Source organism: Varanus komodoensis, unplaced genomic scaffold (assembly GCF_004798865.1).
Source record: "Varanus komodoensis strain SLA01 unplaced genomic scaffold, ASM479886v1 scaffold25, whole genome shotgun sequence".
NCBI lineage: Eukaryota > Metazoa > Chordata > Lepidosauria > Squamata > Varanidae > Varanus > Varanus komodoensis.
This window is the reverse complement of record NW_025335661.1, coordinates 7,453,525-7,476,416: the sequence shown is the minus strand read 5'-3', so window position 1 is coordinate 7,476,416 and position 22,892 is coordinate 7,453,525. Positions and strand designations below refer to the sequence as shown.

General features: G+C 39.8%; 1 protein-coding gene across 1 annotated transcript in view; it reads right to left on the bottom strand.

The window, feature by feature from the left end:
* The window catches only part of NYAP2 (neuronal tyrosine-phosphorylated phosphoinositide-3-kinase adaptor 2), a 160,412-nt gene extending 139,147 nt beyond the window's left edge, over positions 1-21,265 (bottom strand). The window contains 1 exon segment of the mRNA XM_044432989.1: positions 21,060-21,265. Coding sequence (XP_044288924.1) covers positions 21,060-21,265 — 206 coding nt within the window.
* Between the last annotated feature and the right edge of the window lie 1,627 nt (positions 21,266-22,892).

Below are 22,892 nucleotides of genomic sequence, written 5' to 3'. Positions count from 1 at the left end.
CCTACCCTCCTATTTTAAAATCCTGTTTGATGTATCTCTGGAGCAGCATCGGTACAGAGGGAAGCAACCAAACCAGCCTGAAGCAGCCCTGTGTTGCTTTGGGCTTTGTCTGAATCCAGTACACACCCTTAACATGCACTGGCTTATTTCTCTTTCTCCCACAAAAGGACAGTGATAGTGAATAGTGATTCATGGCTTCGGATTTTAGATCTATCCTAATGACTAATATGAAGATACTATTTCTTTCCTAATGACCTGGTGGACATGGATGCTCATTTGCAAATGAATCAATGGGAAATTATTTCTGTGCTTAGAGCCCTCCACCTCTTTCTAGTTCCTTTCTCAGGGAGAGAATAAAAAATGGCGTAAAATAAGCATGCTAAAAATAGGCAACTTGATGTTCAATGGCATTTGCAAGTGCTTGTGATTGCTAGAGGAATAAAGAAGAAAGTCTCATTGATTTGAATTGGAAATTGAAGGGAGACTTTCCTGAAGTTGAAACACTACATCACAAATCACAGGGGCCATTCATCCTAGCATGCATGCAGGCACTTTTCAAAATGGGCTTTCCCGAATGTGATACTGTAGCTAAATGGTGGTGGGGTAGCTGCCAAGAAAGGCCAAATAATGGATTATGCTTTATTAATTAAACCAATATAGAGTTCACACCTTTTTGGTGCTGTGCCAACCCATCACCCCCCATTTTTTTAATTAGTGCAGTGCATTGTCCTGCATAATTTCTTCTCTGAAATGACAAGGCCAAATGTAGCAGCTGCAAATGTAAAATAAAAGACCAAACACTACATTTTATATACATCATTGAGCTAACAGAAACAAAGCCTACTCTTTGTGTATAACACTGTGGGTGTGACAAATTCCTTTGTAAGTGTATGCCAGTCTTCTCCAGCTGGCCACTTGCCGTGTTTTGGACTTGAACTCCCATCAGCCCTATCAAGCATCACCAGTGAGCAAGAATCTTGGGAGTCATAGTCTGATACATTGGAAAGACCACAGATTGAGCAAGGTTGGTGCTGCATTTCAGGTGTTCTGGCATGTCTCTTTTAGAATTGCAAGCCCTGTTTCATGTCTTGTGCATACATATGACATGTGCCCTTTTTGTGCCTTTTATTTCTAGTTTTCCCATTACTTGGCCTCCACCCTCCAATGTGATTTGATTTCTGGCTAATCTCAGTCTTCCTTAGCATTGCCAATAGAAGAAGCTGAGCTGCACACACGCGTTTCTGTGTCCTTAATGCCACTTCCAAAGCCAATGGCAAAAATCCATCCATTTCAAATGGACTAGGTTTGCACTAGTAATGGTAGAGCTTTCCCCCTTTTTTCTTACTAGTTCTAAGCTTCTTAATTCAGCACTGCCATTCTCTCTTTCCTTCCTTACACCTAGACTACTTTCCATCCCCAAGCAAGTGAAAAAGGAAAGCGATTCAGTATCTTTTACTATTGCAAGGGGTTTAATTTTTTAAATAACATTTATAAGTATCAGAATAAATCTGCAGAGTACACACTCATCCTTCCCTTGCAGCAATGTCAATTTCTAATTATAAACCACCTTGAGGGCTATTTTTAGTAGAAAGGTGGGATATAAATTAAACACATACAAGCAGACAACACTAAAGGAATAATATAAATCAGTGCAGGTGCTATAGTTATAGAGATATAGATAATGTAGATAGATATAGATATTGTGTTCTCTATTGAAAAATTGGGGTATTGTGATACTTGACCTTGGAGGTCTCCACTTACAGAAATCTAGATGCATAACCTGAGCAATGTGTGTGAATACTTGATCTAACTGACAAGCATATGAATTTTAAGAGCAGTTGTATGTTCATAAATATTTACCAAATAATTTATCCTGTTGTGCAAGAAGTGACTGTAGTAAAAATGAATGCCTAGAACCTGTAGGTAAAGCCCGACATTTCTTTGTCTGAATATACAAGAATGCAATATGTATATATGGAACTCTTTCTTTGTTCCCCACTCTAAGGACTTGGGGGAAGAAAAAATGAAACACATAAACGTAGAACACTATACAGTTCTATCCAGTAAGTGTTAAGGAATTTAATAGGACTTATTTTAGGCTGGGAAGTATACAATTTCAGCCTAAATAAGCTAAATAAGCCAAAATGATGACATCATCAGTGCAGCAATAGGTAAATGCAGCCAATAAATACAGAAACAGCCAACAACTGTTTTTAATTCAGCTACTTTAGTTTTTTATAATATGTATTTACATTCCTTCTGTCTCTTTCAAAAGTTTCAGTCTTGGTTTTTATTTCATTGTTGGTTTTTTCCTGGACTTTTAAATTTTTAAATTCTGTTTTATCATTGCACGTTTTGGTTTGAATAGCTGAATGCTTTGAATTATTGCTAGAAAGCTTTGTCTATTGAGCAACATTTAAATGTAATAAATATACCAATAAATAAGCTTAGGGAACAATTCTATCCAAGTTTAGTAGATACAGAAAAGTCCTAGAACCCCCAGCAATACTGGGAGTCCCCCCCTCCATCTAAACATGCATAGGACTGCACCCTGATCATTCTTCCAAAGTTATCATTTCCATTTCATGGAGTGCTTCTTTCTATTGTTGAACAGCATGTGGATCAAGAGAACAACATTTGCATTAAATGTATGATAAGGCTCTTCCCCTAAAGCACTCTATTTTTAAAGAATCCTACTGCAGCACTGGATATGCATCTGCTGATATCCCTATTGCCTGTAAAGATTCAATTAAAACTATGTTTCAGAAATTAAATTATGGTGTGGAATTAACTGAAGGTATGAAATACTGCATTTGCCCTAGTGTTCAAGGAAAGGCTGTACTTGGCAATTTGCTTAATGGCTCCAAACATGTGATCTCAACTTAATAAATGAAAGTGCCCTTAGCTAGCACAGAATCTACTGGGGAGAGATGTCCTATATAATCTACTAGCGGAAGAAAAGGATTAAGTGATATTAATTTGCTGCACACCATGTAACTGTCAATATTTTAAAACCAACGGTTGACATAATCTTATTTCTACTAAAGGTCATTTGTGTCTTCCAGTGTTGTCAGCATTTTACAGAGGGACCATTTCCAATACATCTGCAGACTCATGAAGCATTTAGACCACAAACAATGCTTCATTGTGGATCGGCTTCCAAATGCGCATCACTGAATAAGAAACCATTTGCACTGCCATCTCCACAACACTGGCAAAGAGTGAGATTCACTTTTTCTCCAAAATTCCTCAATTTCTTCATAAAGCAAAAGGAAAGAGCTTGTGATTTGAAGGAAAAGAAATGAAAGTGAGAACAAGTGAAAGTGTCCATCCAGGTGCAAAGCTTTGAGAGGTTAGCTCTTAAATGTTTGGGTTGAAATTTCCATATATTCAACCATGTTTGCAAAACTGATTTAGCGTTGCCAGTTCTTTTCTGATGGGTTTCTTATGTTTAACAGCTGCATGGGAGACCAGTATAATATGAACTTTTCAGTGCTGGAAATGGGTGTACCTGCTGCATTTGGCCAGTGCAGAAGGCTGTTAATTTTGTTAGAGTTCTTACAATAAATAAATAAGTAAAATGGAATTTGCACATTTCTTCATCTACATGATGGAAAGAGCTCAAGTTTTAAACAATTCATATGCAGGAGTGAGAAAGCAAAACTGACAGATGCACCCATCCCTATATAATACATGTCGCTTTTGTATAAGACTGTGAATTTATGCCTAAGAAATTGGTACATCTTCTGTTTCACTACCTGAAGGAAAAGGATGGAGAAAGAGAACATTGTCCAAATCAAAAACTGTGATAGTTTGCTTTGGGTAGTGCCAAGGTAGAGAATCTGGAAACCAGCAATGACCAGAACTGAGTCCAAAGACAGTCCAAGGGTCTAAGCAGAAAGAAGCCAAGGATCTGGGGTTTTTAGCTCTCTCTCTCTCCCCCTCCCCCTCTCCCTTTCTCTCATTTTGGCCATTTAAGAACCCTTTGCTTATGCTAGTTTCTGCAGGCTCTAAACTCTCTCATTCTGTGTGTGTGTGTGTGTGTGTGTAAGGATAGACTTATTTGTAAAAAAAAGGGGGGGGAATGTATGGACATGGGAAAGAAAGACATTTGAGGTTTTTGCTGTGGGGGGGGGGACCCTCACTAGAAAGATGAGGGGGCAGCCAGGTAATTCAGGAGTTACCTGGATTATCAGATGCCACAGAGATAATTATGGTCCCTGTACCTATACTTCAGCAAATGCCCAGGAAAAGTAGGTGCTTGGGCAGGTGGCCTGCCAGAGATGCATGAGTCCAAGAGAAAGATGGGGCTCCAGACCCAGTGAGACATCGCTAGCATCTCCCCTGGCACATATGTGAAAGGATCATACATATATGAGAGGTGAGTCCTAATCCAAAACTGCTGATCAGCTGGCCAGAAGGCACCGTGCGCCAAAGAGGAAATGCAGAGAGCACAGCTGCTTGGTATGCCAAAGAAAGGGCATGGATCCATCGCCCTGAAATGGGATGCTCTGATGTGTTCTGAATGTGGGCTGAAGGTACTCTTAGAGACAAATACTTCAGTGCTAGGTGGTCAGGTTACCCTGAAAAAGTTAATCCCCAACTCCTGAAACCAATGTAGGGAAGCAGTGGCTTGAATGGACTGGCAGGACTTTGGACGAAGCAAGTTGATTGTTTCACTCCACTACTCCCACCCGTTTTAAGATTGCTCCCATACTTTCTAGCAAACCTTGGGGAAGGTGGCAAGGAATAACCCCTTCTGTATGATAAAGAGGACAATATCTGAGCATGCCAGTATTCCAAAAGAAGAGGGAAACAAATAAATTCACCCACTTTAGATTTCTTAATACCTAGAAATAACAAGAAGTGGAGCTCAGGATTATTTTTTTAAAATAGTTGGTGTTCATATCGAAATTCACAATTTCAAATCAAAGAATATTAAGTCAGACAAAAATGCAGTATACTCAAATGTAAAGGTGTTTTCTTATTATTTTAGACAGGTTCTGGGCACTAAGCACCATTCAGAAGAAGTTGTGCAAAACTTAAATAAAACTAAGTATGCAGTATTGTATAAGTACTGTTAAGAATATATGAACTGCCTGCTTAAACAGAACGAAGTCCCACTAGTCAAGCCTTATATTCCAACAACATTCAGCCAGATATCAGTGAGCATTCATGAACTGTCAATTATCATCCACAGGTAGACTCAGATCATCGTTCTTCTGAAAACATGAGTGGCTAATCTATGCTCAGGTCCACAGAACACTTGCGCCAAAGTAGCAAAGTAATAAAAAGTTGAGTTTTCCTTTGCTCCATCTATCCCCTTTGTAATGGGCCAGTTCCCTTTCCCTGTAAAAACTTCTACCTCCTGGTGGCAGAAATCTGTTGATGACAGAAGCATTTGCTATGCCATTAGACCGCTTGTTTTGTTCCTGCCCATTCTTTCCTTGCCTTGCAAACCTTTTCTAGGTTTCTAGTCCCCCCATCCATCAATCCTGTTATATGCTTCTGGTCTCTGCAACTGACTCCTCATCTGTTTGGACTGCTTCTCTGGAATTAACTTTAGTTTGCAGTTTGCCTCTCCATCTGATGATTTCATCTTGCTCCTAGATTAGATACTTTGGCTAGGCCGTTTTTCCTTAAAAGTGCCAATGGATTTCATTCATTACATGACCAGATTTGAATCATTCAAGGTCAAAATGCGATTAATCCTCCTTTTTTGCATTTTACCACATTTTGTGGTGAAATTTGCAGCTCAAAAATCAATCCCAATAATATATATACACATATATAGTATATTTTAGCTAAAATGTTTACAAAATGCATTTCTGAACATAATATATACAAAAATCTGTATTTCAGAGTAAAATATGTATAAAATGGTTCATTTTCTGAAAACATACAGTAAAAAATCAATGTGATTTTTGTGACTTTTTAAAAATCAATATCTAGTAACAGGAGAAAACTGATTGATGAATGGCCACATGGGAAAGTGTTGCAAAGCAGAAATAGATGGATCTGCCCATCTCTGTTTTCTTTCCCTAAGATGCTTGAAACTTGTCAGAGCATTCCAGTGGATGCAATACAAGTACTACATGATGTGCATATGTATTTCTTTATTTTTTACCTGCACCTGATACTTAGAGTTATATTACCTCTAAATATGGGCGTTTAATTTAGCTGTTAGAAAGAATAATGCTTGACCAGTCAATTCTCCATGGATTTGTTCAAATCTTTTAAAAAGGCCCTCTAGTCTAACAGATATCAGCATATCTTATGGTCATCATTCAGTCATTTAATTATGAAAATCAATATGTAGATAAAGCCCAGCAGAGTTCACAGTGACTCAGTATTGCCCACTCTCCCTGAATGTTTACATTGAAATGCAGTCTGCCAGCTATATAAAATATTTACAGTGGTTTGGCAGTGGCTCCAAACAGTGTTTACAGCAGGCAGATTTTTAGGAATTGTAGCGTTCATATTTCTTTGCACCTGTCCTTTTCATTAATATCACTCCCTTGGGTAATGTCACCTTTTCCCCTAACCTTTACAGTACAAGTCACAAGTAATGAAAGCGTGTGTCAAGGTCCACTGTGGCATTTGTGAAGCTAGCTGATCAACATTCAGCAAGCAAACTAACCAGAGCAGGCTTTGCTAATGTACGTTACAAATGGATGGTGCCATTCTCTAGAACTATTCCTTTATTAATGAGATTCAACCTTTTTAGTGAACTCAGAATGTAATTGGTCAGCAGTCAAGATTCTTTCTTCAGGCTCCAGGTCTGTCAATAAAATTCAATTCCTTCTGGGAAAGTTCTTCATCCAATAGATAATAACATTTCCGTGGTATACGTACCCAGTAGCTTTGCTGATTTAGAAACATCTAGAAGCATTATAAATTATAATGGTCCATTAAAGCTGGGGCATATCTTGTAATGATATATTCTTTCTATAGATATTGCAAGGTTTAATCCATTAGACTTCAACCAAGCATTTCAGAAGGGGCAAATACTATGTTAGTAAATTCATTTAGGACTCTGATATCCTTTACAAAGGTTTTAGAAATAACCTACCAAAGAGTATGTAGTTCATTTTCCTACCTGCCTTAAACTTAAATGTTTTGAAGCTCTAAAATATTTGAAGCTCATTCTCTCACACATGCTGGTTTAAGAACCCTCCTGTCAGGAGTATTTACAAGTATTTCACAGCTGGCTTCAAAGCAAGTTGTTTATCTGAATTTTCTCAGCAGCAGTTCAAGTGGCCATGTGACGTAGCTGTCAGGCTACCCATTTTGTATATGGCAACCTGTAAACGGCCCAATATTTGTCTCATATCCAGAACTGATTTTGGCCCCTTGCAAATACTATCATTGCTTGAAAGCTGCTTTCACCCATGTATATGAATATCCAAACCATGAAGGTAGAAACAAGCTTATGGGCTTTTCATATCCAAGCAGCATCCTGTTGGGAAGGTGTGTGGGGTGGGGGTGGAGGGGCAAGATTCACTCAGTTGGGATTGTTGGTACATTCAAAAGCCCTTGGGCTCCTACAGTAGCACTAGCTGGTGTTCCATTGCTTCTATCTAATCTCTTACCAGGGGTAAGGAAGGGATTCCTTGCTTGGGCCAGCATAGGAAGCCTGGCAGTGCAAGGGCAGCAACCGTTTCAGAGGCTTTTCAGGCTTTATAAATGGCTTGGCAGGTCATATGCAGCCTGTAGAGTACACTTTTTGCACCTCTGGCCTATCGTACTTTCATCAGAAAGCAATTCCTAACAGCCACCAGAGTCTTTGTCTCATGGTGAGCACCCCAATTCCCAATAAAAGGAGCAAGTTTTGCCACTCTTCACAGAAAGTCATATTGGTTGTGACATCATGCATTATAAAAGAGTCACCATTTTTCTTAGAGAAACCAGAGACTAGCCATGGTTGTGTGGCCTTCCACTGGAGAAAACCATCAACATGGGAGTCTGTCTAAACACAGAGGAGTGCAATCCCATTAAGAATTCTAGTGCTGACCTCCTGAGGAGAAAACCAAGCTCAGCATCCTGTTACTACTGGATATGCCCAGTTAATGAGCCCCAATCCAGGTTGTAAATGCCACAATTCATCCAATTCTACCCAAGCAAAGTTCTACATGCCTTACTAATATAGCGTACAATTTACAATGGATCAAAAGTGGGAAATATCATTTTTAGTGTTCAGTCTTTAGCAGAAAAGTAATTTATTTATTTAAAGTTTTTATATGCTATCCTATACTAATATCTCTGGATGGCTTATGAAAAACAAAACAACCACATACAGCAAACAACACACTGCATCTGACCATTAATGATAAAATCAGAGATAAAACAAATTAACTATTAAAATATTGGAAGAATAAAAAGGTCTTTGCCTGATGCCAAAAAGAATAAAGTGACAGCCCCAGGTGAACCTCCCTGGGGAGCGTGTTCCAAAGTCAGGGTGCCACCGCCAAAAAGACCCTTCCCTGGGTAGCTACCCTCCTAATTTCCTTCAAAGAGAGCTCCCAGAGAAGGACCTCTGGCTCAGATCTCAAAGGGTGGCAGGCACATAGGGAAGAAGGTGCTTCTTCAGGTATCCAGGACCCAAACTATTTAGGGCATCACCAGCACCTTAAATTGGGCCCGGTAATGAGCTGAGATCAAGCACATCATTGTATATATTATACATAGTGGAGTCACTGTGGAATGTATCTTAAAAGGTCATGACCAAAAAGAACAAGCATTTGTATTTACATCATGGTTTCTTTCTTTTATTGACACAAATCCTTTGATTAAAGCTAATTACTCTTCAGTCCTAGAAAACTTCCATCATATTGCATTAAGAGCATAACAGTATAAAAGTAGCTAACGGATTTGCATGCTTCTTGACCCATATATTTATCTGTATCTGCCAACAGATCCACCTAGTCATTACTATCAAAAATATTTTAACTTTAGAACCCCAAAACTTAGGATACTTGATGCAGCAATAGCACAAAAGATGGCTTTTATAGCTAAGAGGCAGGGAATTAATTTGTCCTACGACATTGTTTGTTGGCTGCAATCCTACCTGTAAAGCTTTCCATCAAATATTACAGGTGCACATACTGTGGTAAATGGAGTATACTCAAACGCTTGAATCACTTCCAATCCTAATGCCAGTACATCTTCTTTCTTTTCAATATCACATGTCATATATCTGCTTTGACCAGTTCTATGACTGTTGCCAAGACAACAGTACCAGTACCAGCTTAGCATCCTACCTTGACTGGTGACAGCAGTAGAAAGCTAGTACAAGTTGTGATACTACACTACTGAAACAGCCTTTGTGAGGCATCCAAATACCTGTATTTTCCACCATGGTGGACTAGAGGGCTGCATTGTTTCCTTGAAGGACCAATCAGTAGCACTTCATCACTGACTAATCAAGAATTCCTTAGCGTTTTGAAACATGAAGTTCACCGAATACAACCTTACCCCCTGATGAGTTTACGATGATAGAAGTAGCCTATGCATTTTCAATCTATTTTATTGGTCTGTCTTCTCAACTGTACCACATTCCTGAGTGAAAAAGAATTATGATCTGGAAGCTTTTGATGAAATAATTTGTGTACAAAGGTGCTGCTTGCTCTGATTGAATAATTGTCATGGAAGCACTTTAGAATGTCCCTTTGCAGCATCTTGGATTCTGCTACTAGAACACACTTCATTGAAGTCAATAGCAGTTTCAAGTAAATATATTTAGGAATGAGCTGCCAATCCAATATTATATTTCCTTTTGCAAGTAACAGTTTCTCTCAGGAATAAATTCTTGCTGTACATCTCATTGAAAACAATGTCAAATGCTGTTCTATGCAGGTTTACTCAAATCAAGCCCCATCAAGCTGGGCTTACTACTCCTAGATAAGTGAACATTGGATTCCAGGGATTTCATCGTTTCTGGGTTCCCTATAATTCTCTCTCTCCCCCACCTCTAAATTTTTCTCTTAAAATCTGTTTCCTCCTCCTTCCCTTTCCCTGCCTTAGCTCTAACCCTCTACCTACATATACATCTAAGTACATACATAAAAGAAAATGAAAAGGAAGGCTTATAAAAATGTAAAAAATCAAGACATACTCTTACATTTGCCGACGGGTTTGCCTCCAATGTTTTGTTTGTCATAGATCATGAGAGGTTGAGATAACAGCTGTTCATTACAATTACTTCTTCTTTACAAGAGCTTAACCCTGCTCCTGCCTGGCTGGCCCATTTCTGTTAGCTCTTGCACAGAATGAACACCACAGAAATTCTCCTCCTCCTTGGCAACATCTGTCTACTTATTCCCAGGAATGAGCAAAACAAAGCTGCGTGCAGTGCCATTTCAGTGCTAGAAACAGGACTGCCCTTTGTGAAATAATGCTTGGGAGAGCATCCAAATCATGATATGTAAAGCTTGATCGTTCAGCATGAGGCTCACTGGGACAGAAAAATGCATGGCAGAAGTGAAACAAAGGTGAGAAGAGTAAAGGCGGTTGTTTCATAAAGTGGCAAGTCTACAAGGCTTGGGCTTCACAGCTTTCCAGAGTAGGACCAGGCTATGTACCTTGCTATAGACATACTCCATGGAAGGCAAAAAAATTTCCATATGCTAGTATAGAAACAAACAAACAAACGAACAAACTTAGGAAGGCTGTGACCAAGTGATCTGTATGCCTCTCAGTCTGCTTCCTAGGTATTAACTGTTAATGTGCAATGCCAAGACTCCTATGCCCCCTTTTATGGGTCTTTATTTTTAATCCAGACTTGGAATAGGTAGCCCATCCATATTATCTGGCTATGTGTCCTATTTGGCAGAGAACAGAGACTTCCATTTGAGGGACTGTCAGGAGTTCAGCCACTATTTCAGAAATGGGCATTCTGTAGTCTTCCAGATGTTTTGTTCTACAACTCACCACAGCCCTAGCCAGCACAGCCAATGGTGAGGGATGGCATACAAGATTGGCCCAGCACCTCTGCAGATACCCCACAAGAAATCATGGGAACTGATTCTGACAGGAAAGGTGTTGTGGAGGTACCAAGGGTATTAGAGCAGGAGATTGGCAAGTAAAGCAGGGATGTAGAGGAGGAAATCCAGTTCTGTCTGATGTTTCAGAGGACAGCACTCTGAAGCCATGCGAATGCAGGCTCCTAACAAAGAAGAGGAGGTAGGAGGAATATAAGAGCTCAGCATTAAGTGTCAGAGGAAGAGAGACAGGCAAAACAGAGTCAGGAAATATGGAAAGAGGTTTTCAGTCAGGAAGGAGACCCTGTGGAAAGACCCTCCTTGAGTGAGTGGCTCCATAGGTGTGTCAGCTTGAGTAGGGCAAGCTGTGTGAGATGGTGTCAGTTTTGTGCCAACTCTCTTTCATGATGTTCTAACCCAGGGAAATAAGTGAAGCTCATGAGATGCTACATTATGAAAAGAATGATAGAACATTTAACTCTCTTGTGAGACAAAATCCTTTCTTGCTTGTAGTTTTTAATAGTGAAAGCAATTGACTAAAAATACAGCTTGACAGCTTGACTACAGAGGCAGAGAAGGGTTGGGCACATGGCATGATGAAATTTGTAGGCACAAACATCTGGAGGGCCACCTGCTTGGGGTGGTCTTCTGACCAGCCTTCAAATAAAGGACTGTGTTCTGTAAAATAGGATGTGTGGTAACATAATATGGGAGGCAGCCAGGTCTGCTCTCCAGCCTGAGTTTCTTCACAGCTATTTTCTTCAAGGTCACAAAGAATTTGTTTTCAAGATCACAAGTTCCCCAGGAATTTTCCAGGTCCTGCCCCAAATATTCAACTTTCATTGAAAACCATAACTCTAATACCTTTCTATTTAGAGTCAAACAATTCTACCCATATATCTCTGTATTATTAATATTTGCTGAAATTCAATAAATGTAAATATTATATGTGAAGCTGGGATTTTTTAAAGGTTTTTGCCCCAATGTATGTATAACTTCCTACTTTCTTATATTGAACAGCTTTTACCGTTTGGATTGCCATTTTCCCAATTTTGAGATATCCCTTTGGAGTTCTTCACAATCTTTTTTCTTAATAACCCCAATAATTTGGTATCATCTGCAAACTCAGTTACTTCACTGCTTATTACTTGCTTGCAATAATTCAAGCACAAGTTGATAAGCACTGCTCTTAACATACACCCTGTGAGACCTCATTGTTTACACCCCTCCATTGTGAGAATCTACCACATATTCCTACTCTGTGCTTTCTACAATTTAACTGGTAGAAATCTGCAAGAAGACCTCTCCTGTTGTTCCATTACTGCTACATGGGCTTAGAAGTCTTTGGTGAAGGACTTTGTCAAAGAGACTTTTGGAAGTTCCAGCAAAGAATATCTGTAAGATAACCACTGTGCACATGCTTATTGATACTATCAAAAAACTATGTTAGCAAAACAGACTAGGAAAGCCATGTTGATTCTTCTTCAGTAGGACTTTTCCAACTATAATATATAAAAAGTAGTGCTGTTCCTAAAATTTCTCCCACTTTTTCCCAACCATTCTCATACAGATTGATAGGTAATAAATTGCTTTTAAATAAGGAATTTTTGGCCACCTAATGAGAAGGAAGGACTCATTGGAGAAGAGCCTAATGCTGGGAACAATTGACAGCAAAAGAAGAAGAAGACGGCAGAGAATGAGATGGCTCTATGGAGTCACTGAAGCAATTGGTGTGAGCTTGAGTGGACTCTGGGGGATGGCGGAGGACAGGAAGGCCTGGAGGAATGTGGTCCATGGGGTCGCAATGGGTCAGACATGACTTCACAACTAACAACAACAACAACAATGGTGATGATGAAATTTTCAGAGACATTTTAATGGGTTGGATTTGGGTTTGCTGTAGCAGCATACACTCATGCTTTACAAGACAAGGAATTGACTTTGTTACAGACCTTGTCAGTGGAAAGCCCTACCTGTGGGAAAATGCTGAGAATATCTCCTCTCCCTAGAGAATCTGAGTAAAAATTTGCCCAAAATTTCTCTACTAACAAATAGAGCAGAGAATTTCAAGTGGTCAGCTCTAATTTGAAAGGTATCAGAACAATTCAAATTACAGGTTGGTTGGTCTCAGTTAAATTGGTAGAAAGAATTATTAAATATAACATTTGTATATTTGTAAGCATTTATATGTTTACTAATTTTATATTTAAGGTAATGCCCACTTTGCAGTAATTGGCAGTACATTGGCCATTCGCCAGTCGCCAGTCATGTTACATATTTTTGTTGGAAGCACAGCAGTCTCCCATTTGAGTTCTTTAAGAATGCTAGGCTGGATACAGACTGAGCCTGATGATTTATTAGCTTTCACTTTGTCAGAGTAATCAAAAACTTTTACTGTTGCCTCCACTATTTGCATCAGTTCCTCAGATGCCCTTCTTGCTTACATCTGTTTAGACAGAGATAAATTCCATTTCTCTTCTGCAGTTAAGACAGTTGAAAACAATTCATTCAGCCTCTTCACAATCACTTTATCCTCCTTAAGAAGACCTTTGACTTCAGTGGAGGACTAGCAAGGATAGAAACCAGGATTTAAACAAAAATCCACTTGACTGGAAAGTTTACAGGGCCTGCCTTGGGCCAGCCTCAGCCTCACTTACCACAGTTGGCTGCTGTGAACTGTGTCAGCTCCAGGTTTCTTAGGGTTGTGGGGAAAGCATCCACAAGTATGCCTTGTCTTGTCAGTCTTCCTTCTTACTTCTGTTACATCAGCTCCTATTGTTCCATTTCGTATTTTCAACTTTGCTACCACTTACTTGTTTCATAGGCAGGAAGCCACTTAGCAAATAGACTGTGCCTGCTGCTCTTGCTCAACACCACCATTGTCTTCCCCAGAGCAAGAATATGGAGACCGAGTAGAGTGCAATGGTGAAGAGGAGGAGCAAATTCAAGGGGCTTTTGTCAATGAGCTCTAGCTGGATTTCTGACCTTCGACAGAGAGCTTATGAGTACACTTGATGCTGGCCCTGGTTGTAAAATTTAAAGGTGTTGAGGGGGGCATATATACTGCTCTGAGCATCTTGTAGAATAAAAGAAAAGCATGTGCATTAGACTGAACTTGATTTATGACATTCTTGCTCCCCAAAAAGGGTTCATCTGGCAATGCAACGCGTGGGAATAACAAGCTCATTCAGACTTTTGTTCTTGTTGATTTATAGATTACATTATCTTAATATATAAGCTCTTTCATTGACCACTAAAGGGAGGTTTTACAGCCTAAATACTTATAAAATAAAATAGGATAGCATAGAGAGGATAAACATGGAGAGGTTTAATACAATGCAAGTGGAGTATTTGAACGTTGGCTTTTCCTAATAATATGAAGGCAGGCAAAGGTCTGTAACCACAAACGCCTGTGGGTGAACCCAAAATCCTTCCTACAGAACCATGAATTGATGGAGCGTCCCTGACATTAATATCCTGAAGTAAAAACTCCAGCAACTGTTGTGCTGCAATCTGTTAACAGCAGATAATACACATATAAAGTGATGAACAGACTTCCCATGCTAATGAAAGCAGATTCTTTCTCCCTAGGACATTTTTGAATGAGAATGATGCTGCATTTTGTTGAATGGTAAAAAATACTTTAAACTTTGAAAAATCTAGCAATGAAATGGCCATGGGTTAGTAGCAGGCTGATGTTCAGTACTGACATAAACATTGACATAATCATCTCATTTTGTTCTCTTAACCACCACGTTATTTTGCCATTCTTTGCATGATCACTGTATATGAAAATTAGGTCAGAAATACAGCAGCTCACCTTTTCCAAAAAGAGGCAGAAACTTCACTATTCCCACAATATGTTAGTTTGAGAGTTAGGGAGCAATGCGGTGTGGCTGCTGGTGACTTTCTGAATTATGGGCATCCAGTCAGGCCAAGGAAAAGCAGGGAGCTAAAGGCTGCTACTACCCTTCCCTCACCCTCAGACATGTTTAGATGGCCAATTTTCACCATCTAAGTATATTCCCTCTCATCATGAAGAGGAGGGACTGGGTAGCCTGGATCTGGTGGAAGGTGGCAGTCCCTTGCTCCTCTCCTCTCCTCTCCTCTCCTCTCCTCTCCTCTCCTCTCCTCTCCTCTCCTCTCCATCCCCCCTACATTGAACGCCCTCAAAATGCTGATGCCAAAGACAGTCTCCTTTCTTCAGGAGCAGAAGGAATCATGCCAGTTTGGAGGGTAGAGACGGGACCTTCCAAGGCAGAGCTGCTGCTGCAATCCTGGAGATCTTTTCCAAGGTCGCAGTGGGGACTCTGCCTTTTCCTATGGGAGGTCAGCCAGCATCTACCATCTAAGGGATGGTGCCCTTACTTTTTAAGAGAGTTTGTCTTTCAGGCATTTCCCCACACTTATTGTAAGCCTAGTTCCACCCTACCAGAAGTATTCTTCATGCCATTGTCATTAATGAAAACTTCACTATCACATTTTACCATTTCTATTACAATTGCACGCTAGGGTGAAACATGCAATGGAAAGGATATATATGTGCTTTGGCTTGAACACCAGTCTTGTAATACATCTTACTGCCTTTGAACTTCTCCAACTTTCCATGCTCCAGAAGAGATGAACTACTACTCTCATGGTTGTCTATGGTGTGACATGACAGGTTGGGGAAAACTGCCTTACAACATTTCAATAACTACCTTAAGATATGAAGCTCGGACTGTATGATTCAGCAAGGGATGTCTATTTTTGAAAGTTCTGAAGGGTAATCATTTCTCGGCATGAAAGAACTCAAGTTCTTTTCTAAATCTTAGTTATAACTGTATGCATAGTTCTATTGACATAGGAATGTAAGAGAAATCTACAACGAACTCACATAAATCCAAATTTACACTGCAGATTCATCCTATTGGCTCTTCCGGGTCTTGTGGAGTTGATAGGCTTCCAGAGGGGGCAGGGTGAGATATTGGCATGTAAATTTAAATGCCAGAAAATACATAAGATAAATGCACTGATTTAAAATGTGCAAATTCCCACATAGAATGTGAAATTAGAAATTAGACTTAGGAAAGATTTGTGCAGTTTTGGCTGATTTTCGCATTGCCTGAAGTACAAATTTGTGCAAATATATGTGAACATATTTGCACACATTCTGAAACTGCAAATTGATGAACTGAAGAGCAAAATCCCCAAATTCTACAAATTGCTCATGGAATGAGTTTCTTTCTTTTTCTTTTCCCTAAAAGGATACATGTGGCAGTCCACTATAGTCCATTTCAATGTACTTGAGATTTTTTGGGTGACTAATTATTTTTCCTGGTTGGCCTATACAAGGCATGAATCTGATTTGCAATTAATCTTTTGCATCTGCCTCAGTGCATTCACCAGTGGCTGCTGATTTGTAAAACCAAAAACCAGAACAATCCAGGTCCCTCATTTTTTCTGACTGATGGAAAATCGGATAACAGACAGACAGACAGACAGATCCTGTCATTGAGAATGTGTGCATTTTGCACGTATTCAGTCATACATCTAGTGAACAAAGCTGAGACGAAGAAAATCGGTGCATTTGAAACATAGTGCTGGAGAACAGCTTTAAAATGCCATGGACTGACAGACAGACAAAGAAGTGGCTCCTAGATCACATCAAGCCAGAGCTTTTCTTAGAAGCAAAAGTGGCAAAGCTGAGGCTGTCATACTTCAGGAACATCATGAGAGGCAGGACTCTCGAGCCAGAGAAAGTCAAAGACAGGAGAAGAGAAGGGAGACCAAGTATAAGATGGACTGATTGGATAAAGGAAGTCACAGCCTCAAATTTACAGGAGCTGAGCAGGGTTATCATGGATAGGGGAGAGCTTTCACTCCTAGGATTGCCATAAGTCAGAGACAAATTGACAGCACGTAACAACAACAACAGCCATTTCATCCAGTTACTACATTCCATCTTCAATTTGTTGTAAAATCTGCACAGAAATTCACATTTATCTTCATATTCATATTACTCTGATATAAGCCTCCTTCCCGATATGTGCATTTTCCACACCATTTCCCTCATATGTCCATTCTTGTATTCCACCTTTGTGCCAAGAACTACAGTGCAAAACTGTGTTTCAATCTGCATATTGCTCTAAGAAGTTTGTATTAAATCGGCTCACTTTTGCCAAACAAAATTCTTTCTCATTCTTACGGTGAAGTGCCCCACTGAATCATATCGTGCTTCAGAGGAAGTGAGGTGATATAAAACCTGTGCCGTGCTGGTGTCTGTTTCACACTTGCAGCTGATCCGTGACACTGTAGTCCTCAAGTGACAAACATACATAAACTAAACAATCTACGTACCAAGTATCTCAAGAGGAAAAAATAATAATCTTACCAAGGAGGAAAAACCACAAATGCCACTAAAACCTTCTCTCTGTCTTCTGCACCCAAAGAATAGGTTTTCTATTCTCCCAGCCCCCCATATGGCTGCTGGATAAGGAACAGTGATGCTGGCACACCAGACAGCACTGTCTGGAGATTAATAGATAGTCTGTTTCACTGTTTTGTTTCTAATCTATCAAGCACTCAAAAACATGTCCTCAGTATAATTAAAACAAGTGAATCTCTCCAATGGGCTTGGGAAGAATAGATTTCTTCTGAGGCCCAAGTCACAGGCAGTGTGATAGTTGCTATACTTTTTAACTTTGAGATCAAAAACGGACCATGCCTTCAGCACGGAAGAGCATTTGAGAAATAAGTCACCAGCTTGAGGGTTGTGGCTAATTTGCATGTAAAGTCAGCATCATCTGCACTTCATTCACATGTATTTCATACAAGGAGCTGCAGCTGGGCAACCTAATTGCAACTATCGGAGCATTTCAATGTATGCATTTTGTATATCTTAAAAATGAAAAAAATGGGGAGTTGATTCTTGAAAAGAAGATTCTTAGACATCACAGCCTCAGTATCTTCAAGCATTAACATCTGTAGCAAATTCAACAAGATGGAAGTACAAATAGCAGATGGAAATGCCAACCAGGGAAGAGATGCTAAGCTTGTTCTAGTTGGGATTGCACAAAGGGATTGTGCTGTTTGGAAGTTTCTAGATTCAGCTTTGCTTCTGGACAGGGCTGGGCAGGGACCCTGTTCCTTGGTGTGTTCTTCCAAGAATATATACTAGCCTCTGACCAATGAAAAGCTAACATACAAATTAAGTTCCTTAGAAGAGGAAGAGAGATGGGTAGTGGTGGCAGTTGTAATAATGCACACCCTATTGGTCAGCCTACTTAACAGGAACATTTTTTTTTTTTTCAGTTGCAAACTGCTTTTCCATTGCATTGTATCCTGGAGAGGGCTGCATGTTGGCAATGGAGTGGAAGCTAAATCCCATGGTGGGCAGGCTTGGAGCTAAAAGTGCATGAGCCACTTTTCTTTATCTCATTCTATTTTCTGTTTCTGTAACCCACTTTTCTCTCTTTCCACCCAGCATGAAAGAGGCAAATTCCTGCTGATAGAGGTCTGAACTCATCATATCCGGACATATATTTAAATTAGACCAAAGACTACATTCTGAGCAGGAAGATCCACAAAGTCTATCCACTTGTGCCCAACAGAACACAATTAGAAGTTGGGTTAAGGTAGGCTGATAAGGTAGGCTTCCTAATCACAAAGATGCTGTCAACCACATACAGATGATCACATCCTTCCTACTTAATGCAGAAATGTCTTCACAAGGGCCATGCACTCAGGGGTGTTGGGACTAAGGCAGGCAGGCCGGCTGGGCAGCCAGCCAGCCGGTCCCTGCAATTCTCCATATTTTCAGCCTTTATGTGTGCAGGCAAATGCCTTAATAGGTCTTAGGTGGCTATGAATTGGAAGTCAGGTATCTTGTGGTGGGCAATCTGGAAATATGTCACAAATGTGAGGGCTGTGACTACCTGGATCATTTCTCCTTGCTCCAGGGGAGTGTGTGTGTGGTGGCGGTGTGCAGTGGTGGTGTAGGGGGCAGGGGAGAAAAGGCTTCTGTGCTTCTACAGAACCTTCCAGCTGTGGCTCTGTTTCTATGTTGTTCTTTCCCCAAGGTGGTAATTCAGTAAATACAGCTGAATGGGTGGGACAAGTAAAAGACAGACAGAGTTTCAGTGCCCCGATCTCTAGCTATCAATGCTGTCTGCGGTGTTACTTATGCACTCAAATGTTTATGCTTACTTTGCATGTTTGTTTGTTTACAATACCCTAAGTTAGATTCATATTATGCTTTCCCTAGACACTTTACTGTTCATTATGATCTCATATAACCTCAAAAAGGAACAAATGACCATATTTTAATACAATTTTTTTCTCTTAGTGAATTGTATCATTTTTCCATTAAATATGACTACTGGTCTTTAGAGATGAATCTTTGCAGATGCTTCCCACCACCAGCAAATCATTCTATGCAATCCAGTGTTCTCTTAAACAAAAGACAAAGGCAACATTTGCATGCATGTAAAGAAGTACATTCACAGCTGTAATATTCCCCATTGTGGCTCATGCTGTATGGGTCATTTTTAAAAACGAATACCTTTATCAACTGTGGGAACATCAGTACTGGAAACCACCATGGTCTGTTTGGGTCCCTGTACCCACTTTTAAACGGCTTTTATAAAAACCTTGGAAGCCTTTCTGCAGATCAGAAAGCCGACTTTTCCCCACATTATAACCTCTGGCCGGAACAAAAGTTGCGACACAGCCAGCAGAAGAATCCTTTATTTGTACTCAGGCAAGGCTCTGGGCTGCAGCTGTGTCTTTTATAAGTGCATTGCCCTGTTGCCCCTGTTTTATGCACAAGGCATGTTCTGCCACTCTTGTGAGGCAGAGCAGTGAGGGCAGGACTCCCTCTTTGCCTTGATGTTCTATCAGAAGGCCAGCTAGGGCTATTTCTTTTCTTGTTAGATATATTCAACTCTACTGGAAGATGCACTTGGCATGGATTCCTATCAAAAAGGCCCCCCAATCAATTGGACAACTAAAACAAAATGATAAATACCATGAAGGAAGTATCACAATATGAGAATATTAAAAACACTGAGGAGATGCTGTAGCTAAAATCAATGTAGCTACAGCTTGAAAGTTAAATGCCTGCTGAAAGAGAAGGTCTTAACCTTGCATCAAAATACATACAGTGACAATGCTGGGCTAATTTTCCTGGGAAAGGCATTCCAAAGACAGGGGGCCAATATAGAGAAGGTTATGTTCTGATAGTTGCACTGTGGACAGCAGAACATTGGAACATAGCATCCAAAGACAACCTTAGCAATCAGGTAGCAACATATAAAAGAAGATGTTGTACCAGAGAGCCTCATACTAAGCTGTTTAGGGCTTACTGAGCCTGCACCAACACTTCAAATCAGGTCCAAATATTTAGTGGCAGCAAGAGGCACGCTGACACTAGAGCTCCAGTGATGGTAAGCCAGACGGGTTGGGCTTTGTTCATGGATTTCCATCTCCAATGTGGCAAAGACTTTAAGCAGATTTTTTAAAAATTGCTAAGGAAATATGCACAAATCATGCAGCTTGTACGAATTGGACTAGCATAGTTTGCACAAATATCATAATGTGCACAACTAGGAAAGTGAACATTTAATTGTTCTGGAGTAATTTGTGCAAATTTCCTTTAATTCAAAAATTGAAACAGGCACCCACAAGTTGGCTTGAATTGCACTACAGCAAGTCACCCGTGGCATAGGACTGGCACGCTGGAATTGGGAGTGGAAAGTACATTCATTACATATCCCTACTGACACCCAGTATCACTGAAGCATCACCAGAGTAGTAAGCTTGAGATGATCAGTGGTAAGCTGGCCTGCTGCTCTATTTGGATCACCCTCACCAGTCACTATACCCTGATAGAGATTCCAAGGACTTTGTTCTACTTAGGACTTTGTTCTAATCCATCCCCAGAGTATTGAAATAGCCATGAGACCCTCTAGAAGCAGGAGAAGGAGGAAACTCTCTAACCAACTTCCTAAAATATATATCTTCAGCAGATTTTTAACAGACCTTCTCAATCTGGGCCAATAACTTTTGCTTTGGAAAACAACATCCATGAATGACAGTTACCGTTTTATTGCTTCTTCTTGTTTCCGGCGCTTTTCATTCTTTTCTTTCAAGTAAGCCAGGTTCGTTTCATTCCTCATGCGATCATTCTCTCGAGCAATGTCTGATGCATTCTGTATGACCAAGCCATCATAAGCTTTCATGCCCATGTCTTCAATATACTGGAGAAAAGTGCCCAAAGTGACCTCCTCTTGATTAGAACTCATCATCTTGTGGGAGATAATAAACAGAAGAAAATACTTCCTGTGGGTTGACCAAAAAAAAAAGGAAGAAATTGAAGTCTGCACAAGTAAATAATTTCCAGTTACTTTTACCCGTATATGAAAGACATATATCAGAAATACATCAACATTTCCAAACACGATTTCATGCAAGGCTGGAGAGGACAGGTGTCAGTAACTGCTGGATCTTATTTTTTAAATAATGTGGAATCAGCTGTTGGAAATCCCATTGTCTTAGCAGTTCTGCATCCTGTAAACTGCATAGCACCTGATTGAGCAGTTAAGGCTACTATGCCCTTGTGCACTCTTACATTTGTAGCCAAATGAGGACTTTGTGGCTACAACATTAAGTCAGTCTTTTTTCCCACACTAGCCCTTCTGCTTTCCCTGATGAAGAATTCTGAAGAACCCTAAACCTTGCACATTTCACTTTGTTCCTAACAAAGAAAAAAAAGCTCTAAAATAAATCTGCTTTTTTTTTCTTGTGAACTAACATGGTCTTTCTTTCTTTGGAGACATTCTCAAAGTAGGTCTCAATTTTTGTCACAGTCAACACACTAATAGTGTAAGACATTGTTATTTATGGTTTTATGGTAGTATTAATGAAAAGTTCTTGGCTGCCATCCACTGAAATGTTCACACCAGATTCAAGTTTATGGGGTCATCTCTACTTTAGCACTTAAACTTCAACAGATATCTCAGAACACTCTCTTGAATAGGAAAGGCAACCAGGGGTTTCAGAAGGAAGAGCTGAAATGCAACCTGAGAAGCTCCAGAGAGATCTTAGTGATGGTGTTGTCATGTGAGAAGTATTAGCCTTTCCTCTACTTGGTCATAACTCTTTTTTTCTTACTGATTTTGATATGGTAGTCCCATGTAAAACCTCGACATTTGAATTGTTGAGGCTCAGACATTTGAATAATATCTTCCAGATACTAAATGACACAGTTATTTTCTCTGCACCTGTACTGGTGGTATAAGGGAGGAGAGACTGAATACATGCATGCAAATTTTAGGTCAATGGGGACTAGATCAACTAAAAAGCAGGTGTGTCAATTAAATTAAGTTGCCTTAACTTAATTTGTAACCAGTTTTGGAACAGCATTAAGGAACAGCATTAACAGCATAAACTTCAAGAGCTCCTAAGATGTATTTTTCTTCTCCAGTATCAAAATGGCATAGAATGGATCTCACATAGTGTCAGCATCTGTGAAGTAATATCAGTGACAAGAACAGCATCCATGCAGAGCCTTATATGGAACTTTTGGTATCCACAGAAATTAACATCTTCTCAATAATTCTTCTTGATTCTATAATAGGCAAATGCTATTACGAGGTGTATCTCTGATATTACAAAGCAGGATTTCAGGACCTAATGACTGAAATGAGACCTGAACCAGAGTTCCAAGCTCAGTCCCTTAGACTGCAATCCTGTATGTGCTTAAAAGGGAATAAGTTGCATTGAACTCAATGGGACTTGAGCGCACATGCATAAGACTACATGGTTGCTCACTTTAACAAGTTAGTTTTCATACAAAATAGGGATCATTATATAGTCTACAACGATCCATTTGAACAGCCTGGATTTTTTTGTTTATATTTAATTGTATTCATG